The sequence below is a fragment of the Natator depressus genome, chromosome 4, assembly GCF_965152275.1.
Source record: "Natator depressus isolate rNatDep1 chromosome 4, rNatDep2.hap1, whole genome shotgun sequence".
Taxonomy (NCBI): Eukaryota; Metazoa; Chordata; order Testudines; family Cheloniidae; genus Natator; species Natator depressus.
Genome location: NC_134237.1, coordinates 10,943,444 through 10,957,691, shown reverse-complemented (window position 1 = coordinate 10,957,691; position 14,248 = coordinate 10,943,444). Strand labels below are relative to the sequence as shown.

The 14,248-nt window shown below is 42.9% G+C and overlaps 1 protein-coding gene across 3 annotated transcripts in view; it reads left to right on the top strand.

Annotated features, from left to right (window-relative positions):
* The window catches only part of USO1 (USO1 vesicle transport factor), a 73,404-nt gene that overhangs the window by 8,056 nt on the left and 51,100 nt on the right, over nucleotides 1-14,248 (top strand). For all 3 annotated transcript variants that reach the window (XM_074950389.1, XM_074950388.1, XM_074950387.1), the window contains exons 2-4: nucleotides 7,728-7,814; nucleotides 7,958-8,022; nucleotides 13,605-13,684. In XM_074950389.1, coding sequence (XP_074806490.1) covers nucleotides 7,728-7,814; nucleotides 7,958-8,022; nucleotides 13,605-13,684 — 232 coding nt within the window. The remainder of the gene's footprint in view (nucleotides 1-7,727; nucleotides 7,815-7,957; nucleotides 8,023-13,604; nucleotides 13,685-14,248) is intronic.

Below are 14,248 nucleotides of genomic sequence, written 5' to 3'. Positions count from 1 at the left end.
GAGTCGGGCCGGGACGCCGCACCGCGGGGCCCGACGCCTCCAGGGCTCCGCCAGCGCCCGGAGCGCCGGGCCCGGGCCCCCTGCGATGGGAGCAGCCGGGCCCGCCCACGCAGGGCCCCGGAGCGCCGCCCGTCTCGCCCGCCGCGGGGCCTGGGGCGCGCCCCGGCGCAGAGCCCAGGGTGCTGGGCACAGGGAGCGCCAGCTCCGGGCCTGGGTCTGCGGCTCTGCCCCGGAGCGGGCGCGGTGCCCCTTCCCCAGGCTGAGCGGGGCCTGCGCTCCCAGGTCGGGCCGCGGCTTCTCCCCGGCTCCGGCTGGGGCGTGTTCCTCCTCCGCGCGCAGCGATCCTGCCCCAGCCTGGGCCCTGCTGGCCGCCCGTCGCGGCAGCCCGGGGACTTGCAACACAGGTGGTGGTGTCTGAGCGTCCAAAGGTAGCTTGCCCCGGAGACGGGGTGAAACCCGGTTGTTGTAACCGGGCTAAACCCCCGTCTTGAGGCTTCTTACAGCGACACGGCTAGTTTCTGTTTACACTACAATTTAAGCATGAGCAACTAGTTATCCTGACTGGGAGATGTGGTGTTTACCGGAGGCCCTTAAACCGATGGACGTTCAGCCTATTGGAGTGTAGCTTGAGTGGAGAAAAGACCTTGTGGCACCTTAGAGACTAACCAATTTATTTGAGCATAAGCTTTCGTGAGCTACAGCTCACTTCATCGGATGCATGCAGTGAAAAATACAGTAGGGGGATTTTATATACACAGAGAACATGAAACAATGGGTGTTACCACGCACACTGTAAAGTGATAATCAAGGTGGGCCGTTGACAGCAGAGGAACAGTAGGGGGGAGGAAATAAACATGGGAATTATTTCTTTTATTCTGAGACAGTGGTTCTGAAAGAAACAGAATTCTGGTGGTGATCCTGTGCTGTACCTTATGCTTCAGTTATGTAGCAGTGTTGGAGAACTCTTCCCTAATGATCCACATTTTTCAAACATGAAGTCAGATTAGGCTTTTAAATACATCCCTGTAAATCTGCAGTGAGAGCAGAATTTGGCTTTGGTGAGGAAGAAACAAGTCATGCTTTTCTGCCCCTTGTGAGTAACATTCTCAAGATAAACATAGCTCAACTACAATTTGCATTTATTCTGTAGACCAAATTGAAGTGGCACTTTAGTCACCATAAAAGTTCACCACCTGAGTGACTAGTTCTTGAAAGAGGGGGTTAGAAGGTTTCAGTGCAGAATTTAGCAACTGATTCCTTATGCAGGGTTCAAAATGTAAAAATACCCTCCAAAATTATCATTTTTTAAGATAAAAGACAAGAGAAATGATTGATTAAACTGTGGGTAAAATATTAAAGAACCTCTAATTAGAAACATAGCTGAAGTTTGCTGTTACAGAAGTATTTTCTAGGTTATTGTCTCTGAAAATAGACTGGACAGCTTGGTTTTGGCTCAGAGATGCTTGCATGCTCTATCTCTTTGCCTTTCCTGTTATAAACAAGTAAGTGGAGTGAAACTGACAAATATCTTGTGCATAAGAACAGGATCTTATATGTTTTTGGCTTGGTCTACCCTACAGAGTTAGGTCCATGTAAGGCAGTTTATGTCGACCTAATTATGTCAGTGTCTACACTAGAATGCTGCTTCCACTCAAGTAAGTGCCCTGCTACACTGACATAATAACTCCACCTCCACTAAAGGCATAGAGCGAGAGGCAGTGTCCCTGTAGACCAGGGGTAGGCAACCTACGGCATGCGAGCTGATTTTCAGTGGCATACACACTGCCCAGGTCCTGGCCCCTGGTCCAGGCCACTGGTCCAGGGGGCTCTGCATTTTAATTTAATTTTAAATGAAGCTTCTTAAACATTTTAAAAACCTTATTTGCTTTACATACAACAATAGTTTAGATATATATTAAAGACTTATAGAAAGAGGCCTTTTAAAAATGTTAAAATATATTACTGTCGTGCGAAACCTTAAATTAGAGTGAATAAATGAAGACTTGGCACACTACTTCTGAAAGGTTGCCGACCCCTGCTGTAGACACTGCATTACTGACATTACTTGCATTACTTAGGCTGTTGGCTGTCATTCTGTTAGCAGCAAGGGCTCACAGTTGGAATCATGAAATTGACAAGAATGTCAATTTCACACTGGTAGTCCCTGTGCTGTGAAATTGAGCTGGGGCAGGGCTCACAGCTGGGACTGTCACCCCAGGCGGGTGAGGGGCTCCAGTTGTGAGCCCCATGGGGCTGTCAGTGCCCCACAATGCCCCCACTTCAGTCAGTTCAAGCACTCCTGGTGAGGATGCGCTCCACTGACAGAAGGAGTGTAGTGTGGACACCAACAGCCGATTGAATTCAGTGGCTGTACGTTGACCTAAATTAACTCAACCTAATTTTGTGGTGTAGACAATCCCTCTGACACACTCTGCTATCCAGAAAGGAACATTTACAATGGACAGAGTGGACAGTCCACACCTTCAGGCTAGTTACAGTTACAGGCAAGCCAAAATCACTCCAGTGGCTTGAAAATGCTGTTGTCACTTTCTTTATAAATAGGATTTGCTGTATTTGTTGCAGTCCATGCTTTGGAGGGCAGGGGGTTAGTTTTTGATCAGGATGAAATTGTTTAAGTTATTAGGGTAAGTCTAACTTTGTTATGCAAACCTTCATGTGTTCTATGTAAAATAAACACTGGAAAATTTCCTCAGTTTAAGGTCTGAGTACATCAAAACACAGCTAAATTATATAAATTTATTAAAATCAGTGACTTTTTTCATAAAGTAGAAGAGAGTAGTTAGAGAAAGGAAGTCGAGAGTTTTTGTCCCAGCTATGACACTGGCCTGCTGTACGATTCCCTCTCCATTGCATCCCCATCTGTAAAAACAGATAAGATATATTATAGATGGCAAGGCTTAATTTATGTCTGTAAAGTGACTTGAGATCCTTGCATGAAAGACTATATACTGTATTATATGGTGAGTAAAACGGTGCCCTTTCCTTTAAAACCAGAAAATGGAAAAAATGAAGATTGTACAAACTTTGATACCAGTTAGGCTGTTGATTTTTGGGGAGAAATAACAACTTCTAATATCTGACATTTGTAACAGCTGATATCTGTTTCATATGAAAACTTATTTACAGTGTGTGATTTTGAGGTTTTTCCTTTACACAATTTAAAATTTATCTCCGTTTTGTGCCTCGTGTTTGTACTCCTCCTTGCCATTTCCTGGTGGGTTTCACAGAGTAATACTTCACCTAAAGAAATTGCTCATTTTTTTTCTTGAGATCTGTTTATAGTATACATGATTAAGGCTAAGATTCTGTCATGCATATTTTTAGTAAAAGTCACAGGCAATAACGAAAAATTCACAGAAGCCTGTGACCTCTCTGTGACTTTTACTAAAAATATGCATGACAAATTGGGGGGCTGCAGGCTCCCCACATCACCCAGGAGGGTCTGGCTCAGAGGTGCAGGATCCCCCCACCGCCAGGAGCGGCTCCAAGCTCGGGGCTCTGAACTGCAGGGTGTCCATGGGTGCCTGAGCTCTGGGCGCCCTTGCCTCCGCCCCAGCTGGGAGCTGCATGTGGGGCATCCCTGCCTCCCTCTGTGGCTGGGAGTTCGGGCCCCCGCAGTTCCCAGGGGCGGCGGGCGACCCTAGAGCTCTCAGGCGGTGGGGGCTCAAGTCCCGGAGGTCTCTGGAAATCATGGATTTCGTGACTTTTGTGACCTCCGTGACAAAATCATAACCCTATACAGGATATCTAGGTAAGATTTATAAACAAGCCTAACTCTAAATTTCTTCTGTAGTAGGAAGAGAGCCTGAGATAGAAGCCTTTGTATTAAAGGCCTGGTATGAGGCCTGAGCTAAAGTAGTGGGCAAGCTTTGCCAATATAAAGCAAAGTTAGCACAAGTCAGGCTCTGCCTGTTTGCAAGTTCACAGAATCTGGCAAGAACAGGGCTGGTATTGCAGAAACACACATTCCGAAGCAGTGCTCAGGGCACCGAGTACTCATGCAAACACATTCCAGAAGAGTGGTACCAGAACATCACGATATCGAAGATGGTACAAAAACATTCCCCACGGATAACAGGAACATACTGACCCCTCCTAAAAGGTAAGGTCAGGATGACAGTGTGATGAATACAGATGTTTTAATCGAACCAACATGTACAAGGAGATGGGTGATAACTAGCTATGTCGGGGGCAGTAACTAACTACGTCAGAGGGGCAGTACGTAACCTGTTTGTATCAGGGTACAAAGAGATATCTCTGAGAGAGTGTCTTGGTCCAGCTGAGGGAGGGAATGGAAAGTCCCACCATTTAACGAGCTGCATCCATTGTCACGGACAAACATGTCTTCGTATCCTCATAGAGTCTGCCATGCTTTGTTGACAATAAACCTGGCCTGGTGCTTTCGTATCTTAACAGATCTTGTGGTCATTGGGTGGTTCACTCAAGGTCTGCTGTGCTGGCTGTCTGCACAGAGCTGGGACAGCACACAGAGAGAACACATGCAGCCGAACGTCTAACAACACTGGTGACCCTGATGTAATTCATTGAAATCATCAAGCAAAGCTTGTTACAATTAAAATTACAAGATTGGCCAGTCAAAGTGTACTATGCCAACAGCGTGGGAACTTCTTTAGATGATATTTACATACAGCACTATCCCACTGTGCGCCTAGTAACTGAAACTGGCTTAGAAATTAATCCGGCTTGTTGTACAAAACATAATGGATGGTGGCTGTGTGAATGCTGTGCTACAATTGATAGCAACAACACAAAAAGAGGCTGGGCCCAACTGGTACAAAAAGAATTCGTCAATGAGGTGGTTCGTATACAAGATGTGGTGTGTGCTCTGAGATATTCCAATTTTTCTATGCATGGAAACATTTGTCCTGGAATCAATACAGGATTTTGTGTGCAAGTTACTAGCACAGTCCAAATCGGAACCCTTGCCTTTTGGCCAACAAGCAGTGTCAGCACTGCCACTGAAATGATTACTCCTCCTGGCAACCTACAAGATTTGCTGATTGAATTATTTCCGCCAGTGTAACAACTACAATTGGACATACATGATTTGGTGGCAAGAACCACCGTGGAGAATAGCTGGTAGCTCCATACTTGACGCTGTAACCAGAGTTCATTATAAGGCTGACTCCCAGCTCCCTTCTAACGTCAACCGTGAAGAAGCTAATAGTCTCAGTAGATTTATTTTTCCCAGATACTGTTGAAAATGGCTTTTGAAATTGTCTTAAATGGCTACTCCTAGAAATCTGCCAGCTTCCTGCCTCAGACCAAATAAATTACTGTGCCACAATTTGAAACATGGGTACATTTTGATGTTTGAAGTCTGCCTTTTTTCAAGACTCAGTGCAAGAACGCCAAAATGACTGCGAGGTTGCCATTATTTCAGAATAAATCTCAATTCTCCTTTACTGAACCCAAAATCAGAGTGTGGGGGGAAATGCTGAAGTACATTTTTATATCAAGACAAATGTTGTGTAGATGCTCTTGATGGGGAAAACACACTGAGGCTTTTTCACATGAAAAGTTTTATTCTGATCTGGGCAATTGATGTTTTTCAGTTCCCCTCTAACTCAAAAATAAATAAATAAATAAAAAACCCAAACCCCACACTTGACAACTTTTCTTCTCGTGTAAACTCTCCATAGACAGACCTTGTTAGTTTCAAATCTCAGACACTGAGCAAGTTTCTGAAGAGAAAAATCATGTTTCTTAACATTGGCTTCCAAAGATGTGTTTAAATAAAACCAAGCAGCCCATCAGACTTGTATCCTTTTTTGCTGCATTGATATGTAAAGAGGGTTTGAAAAGCTCACTTAAGGGAGGCTTTGTCTAATCACAGATTTGAACCAGTATAGATTTGACACCCCTGTTCGGACATTCTTCATACAGTTTAGAAATACCTTTTGTTGATTTTACTGAAGTTGATTCCTTACTAGCTTAGATTAGAGATGTATACATTCAGTTTACATTCCAGAGATTCATCTAGCACAAAAGTTTTGATCTGGTATCTTGTTCTTTACTGTAAATGTTGTTTAACTTTCAACGACTACAAAGGTGTCCTTTGTGCATTTGAGGTTTACGTGGCTGCTATGTTGGTCTGCTGTGACTCTGAAAAGGGCTTCATACTCAACCTCCTCTAGCCAAAGTCTGTCTCTGAATGTGTAAGAACCTGGTCAGCCAAGAGTGGCAGCTTTAGATGCATATATTTCACACATGTGCTTATCAGTGATCTGTATAATCAATGTACGGCTATTTTCTGGATATTGCATTGAGATGAGACTTGGATTCTGGGGAAGTAGTGCTTCCATTAGTATCCAGCTAGGGATGTTCCTCAGCCCGCTTACTGAGGAATGGCAGAGTGGGGCTCTGTGAAGCAAACTAACGAACCAGAGTAATGCTTGTTCTCCACAAAGCCCTGCTGATCTTCCCTTTTCTGTGTAGCTTAAATCCTGTTGCTCCTGGAGAGAGACAGAGGAACTGAGAGATGGTTTAGATGGGGGAATTAAGGGTGGCTACAGGATAGACTGCAGGGCGTGAGGGTCAAGTATATGTGTACTCTCTTGTAGCCAGTACTGCTTACAAGGGTTCTGTGGCTGCATGGCCAGGTACGTGCATTCTGGCTCTGTATGAAGATAACACTACCACAATAAATCTTGTTCTTTTTATATTAAAGCTGTATATAGTTTGGTCAAGTAACTTTAGAGTCCTATGGGATGCACAAGTCCTGTGAAGGTAGGGTTAGTTCATATGTAACTGGAAAAAGCTTAATTTCCAGATAAATAATATAGTGTCTGATTGAAAAGGAGGACAGTTTTTAGATACTAAGGAAAAGGTACCAACAATAATGTCACTGGGGCGGGATGAGGTTACCGTTATCCTGCTCCTTCGTGAGTTAAATAACCAAAGAGGCTTTCTCTAAAGTTGCACGAGTCAGTCAAGAGGTCTAACTGAACGAGAGTCAAGCTCTCCAGTGTGTTTATACAATAGGCGTAACTTTACTTCACAGCAAGAGTTGTGTTGGTTACACTTGTTGTTTTTTGTACAAGTGTGCCTACACTAATACCATTGCAGTAGTGAAAATCCTTGCTCTGTACACTGTATCTGCACTGGTGCAAAAAGTCACTGCTCAGACAAGGCCAACAGTCCAGCGAGAGCTTTCTGTGTTCTGTAACTAAAGATCACCTTGTGGCTACTTCTCTGGGTGCACGCGCTGAGATCCAGAACATCAGAAAGCTCCCTGTGTGCAGAGTGTGGCTTTAGGGAAGGCTGAATGCTGGTCACTGTGGGTGGGAGTTAGTCATTTCACCGTTCATCTGTATGTGAAGATCCAGTTAAACAAGCTGTTCTCTCTAAAAAGTGAAGTGGGATAGAAAGAACTGGCATGTTCAGCAGAATTTCTAAAATTAAATGTTCTATTAGGAATCTCTACTGGTTCTTACTTTGGTCCTTGGTGAACTTTGAGTTCACTCTTGTCTCATTCTAGATTTTTATATCTCAATCATTATATTCTGTTTTCCAAGTATTCTGTTCTGCAGTAAATTAATTTACCACCCGAACAAAAGAAATAGGAAAATAGTCAGTTGTTTCATGCTAGTTTTCTGAGACGCTGGCTATGGAGGATCTTGAACTTGCTATAGAATTACTGTTACTGGATCTCTCTTGATGCAACTATATGTTGTTTGTTCTAGATTCAGAAACTCTGTGACCGCGTAGCTTCATCTACTTTATTGGATGATCGAAGGGATGCCGTACGTGCTCTAAAATCATTATCAAAGGTATGTGTTGTATTTTTTTCTATAGTGCCATGAACGTATACAGTGCCTTTTGTGGCATTCCATTTAAAAGTGTTGTCTGCAGTTTGCACAATATTACTAATTTCATTTTTAATACTACTCTTAATGTTTTATTTTCTGGACAGAAATATCGCCTGGAGGTGGGGTTCCAGGCTATGGAACATCTTATCAGTGTTCTCCAGACAGACCGGTAAGCACATTTTAACTTCTGAAAATGAACTCAGTGGCAGTTTTCTCAAACTACATCCTGAAATAGTATTTAATAAAACTAAACCAGACCTGTAATTAATGTGAACAGAATGCTAAATTTTATTAGTAATTCTCCTGACGGATTAAACTTTGCTTACAGGACCTGCTTACAAACATGTACATAAGATAAGGAAGTAGGAAACAAAGAACTTTAGGGATGGCAAATTATAATAGCGATAAGGTAATAATGGCGGTACAGAAGTGTGTGTAAATACAGCAGAAACTTACTAATTTTAAAATATGTAAAATTAGTCCTGTCTGGATGACTAACAAATGAGAAGTCATGATATTAATAGACTAAAGAATCAAGTATATAAATATTAACAAATGTGTTAGGGCAAAAGGAGGATAAGATATTATTTAACAATTTGTAATTAGGAGGACTAAATATGGAATCAGTCAGTCTTATTTACTGGTGTACATAATTTGGAGGGTTGGTACGATGTTTTTTATATGGAACAGCGTTCATTTTGACAGGTTAAGGCTTTGGAGTACTAGAATAATTACAGCTTACTGGTGTTGAAAGTGCTGCTGTCAAGGGAAAAATGATATTCATCTGAAATTGTCCCCATGTCAGAAGGAAGAACATAGATTATTTATATACAGCTGCCTCGCCAGTTGATCTACTTATAGCATTTGACAGCGCTGTGTGTAGTAACTTCCTCTTTGTATTTTCATCCACTACCGTGGCATCACCATCATGTGCTGTTCTTTCCCTTCCACTTTGGAAGCATATAATAATGTACTCTCCTACCCACCTGCATCTCCACACACAGCTAGGGTAAGAAATAATCACAAGGGTGTCCAGCTTGTACGTTGCCCGCACGAGGACCTTGGACTCCCAGGTGGAAGTAAGGAGGGTGGTGGGCAGGAGATCATCTTCTCACATCAAAACCAAGAAAAAGAGGGAATTGAATGCCAGGGCAGGTCAATAGCCTGATATTGGCACCAAGGGTTGGCAGCTTCCCCTTGGAAACGTATTGTACAGGGCTAGAAAACAAGCACTGGTGAGCTAGAGACCCCGCTGACCCTATTGGTATGGCTGCAGTGACATACCAGAGACAGGAAGTAAGCAGGCATTTCTCCCCTGGGAACCCTCCCATATGGCCAAAGGACAGACAGACAGTAGGAGCAGAGGGCTTGCCTGTGACTGGTACTCAGCCTGGAAGGGGGGCATTCACTTTGGGGGGTCCAGCTCTCTTAATTTACATCTGCTGTGTTGCCCACGTACACTTCCCCTGCTGCTCTCTGCTACCCAAGTAGGGGAGGAAAACAACTGAAAGGCAGGTAAATTCTGAAATAGACTTGTTTTAAGAAGGCTCCCCTGGTCACTGAAATCCACTGGTCACAAGTTCCCAGAGGGAAAGAACAACTGCCACAGATATCTGAATATTGTCTGACCTGTAGGGTAGGAACGATTGGTATGCAGGTTACTGCAGCCCAGATGCCCAGCAGCCAGCTCTGAGTCGAGACAGTTATATACAGAGGAAAATAGAGAAAATGTTAAGTGTAGAGGAGTGTTGCACTTAGATTAATCCTTAGGTTGATTCACAGATCTGGGACTTGACTTTCAAAGCTAACTTTCCTTCACTGCTCGGGTTGCTGGAAGTTGGAGTCATGCAGATGTCGTGCTTGTCACTTGTCTTGCACCATCACACTGATCTAGACTTGTCTTGGGCTTGTGCCATGGTAGTAACCCTGTCTGTGTTCTTTCTCTGACTTAACATAAGCGTGGGGACACAGGAATGTTAGGCAGGAATGTTATTTGTATGGGGTAGGACAGAGTAGCAAAATGGGGAATAACTTGCTGGCTTTTAGCAAAGGGCCTTGGATCCCAGGCCTCGGGGAATAAAAAATGCTATGGGGATTGGCTTGCCCTTGGAAGGGATGGTGTGGGAGGGACAAGCAAGAAGAAAGGCTCAATGAAGATTAGGGAAGCCCCTGGCTGGAGGAGAGTGTGGCCAGCTGAGAGTAAATTTCTCCCTATAAAACTGAGAATAAGAGCTTAGTGACCGAAAGGTAAAGGTTCATAGTTCTAAATCTGTGCTTTGGTCCGGGAAAGGTGTCTTTCGCTAAATTATTTTCATGAACCTGCACATGGGAATGTTCTCACCAATTTCTACCATCTCTAGGATTATTGAAGTGGCTTTCTGTTGTCCCTCTGGGTTGTCTTATAACTGCTTAAGAGCAACTGAAGCAACTTTAGTTTGACAGGAATGATTAGCCTCCGGTGTTAACTTCTGAAATTGTGAGCTCATTATTAATGTCTAGTTCAGTGGTGCTCAACCTGCAGCCCAGTCAGCAGACCGCTGCGGTCCATGTGGCATCCTCAGGGACATACAGGTAGTATTGGATGCGGCCCACATAAAACATTGGGGGCTGCATATGTGGCCCGCAATGGTAAATAGGTTGAGAACCACTGGTCTAGTGTGAGAGTCACTTTTGTTGACAAAGTCTTTGTGGTGTAACTTAACAGAATAGCATGTTGATATTACCCCTGCATGCTAAGAAATATGTCTCCTGCCAGTCAGATAGATAGCCTTTGAGCAAAAAGAGAGAACATTTAAACTTCCAGCATGCTACTCTTTGTTTAAGTGTGTGAAACTTTATTCATGTTGATGGAAATAGTGATTTTTAAACTAGGTGACCATGTGTAGTGCATAGGCATCTTTCCGCTTGAGCACACTTTGATACTTAACTTTATTCCCACCTAGACAGTGCTATGTGAGTGGCATATGCAGATTCATATGTTGATCCAAGTAGAAAAATAAACCATCTTGGTTTGTATTGTAATGTGTTACTGGACGAGTTACATTTCTTCTGCACTTCTCCCGTCCAAGTACGATCTTCCTCTTTTCTCTGATTTGAGTTGCTTCTTCCAACTTCTAGACTTCTTTATCCCAGCCCAGAAATGTTCCTCTTCTGTGTTTCAAGTAAACGTATTGTTCCACTCTTCCCATGGTCTCTTCATAGGCTGTGTCTAAACTACAGACCTTACAGTGGCACAGCTGTACCAATCACTATAAGGTCTCCCAAGTAGCCGCTCTTTGCTGGCAGGAGAGAGCTCTCCTGCTGGCATAATTAAACCACCCCCAATGACCAGCATTAGCTATGTTGGCAGGAGAGCCTCTCTTGCCAACATAGTGCTGTCCACACCAGTGCTTTTGTTGGTGAAACTTATGTCGGTCAGGGGTGTAGTTTTTTTCACATAGGGTGACCAGATGTCCCGATTTTATAGGGACAATCCCGATATTTGGCGCTTTTTCTTATATAGGCGCCTATTACCCCCCACCTCCTGTCCCGATTTTTCACACTTTCTGTCTGATCACCCTATCTTCACACCCTTGACCAACAAAAGATTTTTCCACAAAAGTGCTAGTGTAGACAAATCCATAGTTTCAACATGTTACTTTCTGTGGCTTCCCTCATGCTCAATTCCCTGACTGATTGCAATAGAAACACTTAATTTTGTTCTACAGAAAATTGGTTTCTTGAGCTAATGCTGCGGCTACACATGATCAAAAGTTCTGCTGTCCTAAAGCTCAGCAACAGTGTAAGGTCAGCACTTATGATCTGTAAAACCAGGCTTTTACAAAAAGCAATATCCGTATGTGTTTCCATTTTATACCAACGGAATGCTATTGCCATTTAAGTTAAAGTTCTTTTGCTTGATTTGCAATCCACACGTGAGCGTTCAGATCTGAGAATCGGAAAATGGAACTGACTGGGAACTGGCTGTAAATATAACAGAAGTGGCTATTCTGTTTTTACTCTGGAAGCTGAATGCAGTACAGAATGTAAACCGTAAATGGTGAAAAGAAAACTTGATTTTTAAAATGCCTTTAGTTTTACTTAAGTAGATAGTTTAAATTTGCTCCTCTTCCTGAAGAACTCTGAAGTGTGGGGTACTACAGAGTGCCATTCGGTCACCCATCCTCTCCAATCTGTGGAGGGGGGCCATTTTAAGGGTTAGCGAAGAGCATGGAAACGCAGTGTTTTCAGTAAGCTGCTGACACCCAACTGTGTGTCTGTCATTTGACTTGGACCGTGCAGTTCAACACCTCAGCCAATATCTAGCTGAGATTAGGGCATGGATGAAAGCGAGCTGCCTAGGATCAATCCAGACAAGACTTAGGTGTTGATGGTGGGTTGGGGGAAGCAACTGAAGAGTATGTCCACCATTAATTACTTGGTCCATAAATAGTGGGGTTATTTTAAACCCTGTAGCTACTGTTTGGCAGTTCTATTACAGCAGTAACTCAGTGATCTTTTTCCCATCTGTGTCTGGTTAGAAGGTTGCTGCCTTTCCTTTCTTATGCGTCCCTGGCTACTGTTATCCATTTTGTTTCCTCAAGATTAGACTATTGCAATGCTCCCTATATTGGTCTACACCTTAATAAAACCATTCAGAGACTGAAGCTTATTGAGAAGGACATCTTGCTGGTAGCATGTGACGCCATTGCTCTGGGATCTGTACTGGTTGCCCATTGATCCCCCCAGTAGAGTTCAAGGTGTTGGTTTTGATGGGTAAAGCCCTAAATGGCCTGAGACCGTCTTAGTGGAGAGATTGCCTCTTACTTTGTGCCATACTGCTGCAGCAGTGGTCAGCAGGGGCACTCAAGCTGGATCACCCTTACGAAAGAGGATGTTGGCAGGAAGTTCCATGTGACTGTTCTGAGACTCTGGAACTGCTCCCCACTTAGGTCTGAAATAGCCTGAACTTGGTGCTTTTCAAGGCACGCTGCAAAAGTGACAGGTGTTTGATGGGGTTTTTGGAGAGGGCTGAGGGTTAGCGTCTCACAACTTTGAAGTGGGGGAAAGAGTCCAACTGTCTGGCTAGCGGAGTTCCTGGTGAAATTACTTCTGCTTCTAGAACTTTGTGTTGTATTATCTACGACCTTGGAAAGATGTCCCTTTATTTTAAATCTAAATTTGTTTACAGCGTTAAGTACAAAATCTTAAAGTGCAAAACTCTTAAGATCTTGAAATCTTCATGAAATACCTTGATTTCTTAAGAGATGTCTTTGTTAACTGATGTGCTAAAGGAATTAATCTAGATATGTGATCCAGGTTCCATGCAATTGCAGTGATTAGCAAACATCACTGCATCAAACGTAACTTGGAAAAAAAAAGCAAACAAATGGTAGTTCATGCTGATCAACTTGTATAGTTGATCTTGAAATGAGGTTTTTGGAGATACTGAGAAGAGATGGAATGGCTTCTGAAATGAAAGGCATGATGGTAGTTACATTGCTGAGCATTTTTGTACTGGCTCTTAATTTCTGAAGTGATTACACCTAAGGGGAATGAAAGTAGGGAAGAAGATTTTGAACTCTACCGTGATTACACAGTTCCACATCTGTAAAGTGTTCCAATGTAAAAAAAATCCTGTGACAACATAGCGTTTTCATTTACAACAGTTGTCACTGCTAATATGTCTGTCTGCACTAGGAAGGAAATAATATAAAGCAAAAAAAAAAGTGGAAATAAGTCATTAAAGAAAAGTGTTACTTCTGTTCACAGTTCAGATTCCGAAATAATTGGCTATGCTTTGGACACTCTCTACAATATAGTATCGAATGATCTAGAAGAGGAAGAACAAGGTAAGCCTGCGGGAGTAACAATTGTCGTCACTTCCTGAAGTTAAATGCAGCTTTGATGTTTACTCTCTAATGATTTACATTCAAATGATAAAAATGTAATGGTATGCAGTTTACGAAACACTGTTCCTTTAATGGGTCCTTTCTTATGATAGTACCGCTACAATCATTTGTCTGAATGCAAGGAATATTGGTCAACAGTAACTTGCGTTGTAGTAATATGAAATCCTTTAACCCATTTCTTTCTGTAAGTACGTATTTGGAATAAGTATCTGTTTCAGTGGGGATTTTCTCTGTAGTTTCGTACTAAAATACAACAATACTCCACAGAAGGGTTATCTGACACGAGACTTAAATTCTGTTTGCAGATTAGTCAATATCTGGTACTTAAAGCTAAAACTGAGATGAGTGGCCCTGATTAAACGATAGGCTTCCTTTTTGCTCACTTACCAATGACTGTTCCTTAGAAAATATGGATTCCTTGAAAGACAAAGGTGGCTGTGCATGAGTGTGAGAATATTTTCATTGCCAGCCATGCAATGACTGTCAATTTAGGCTGGAAATAAT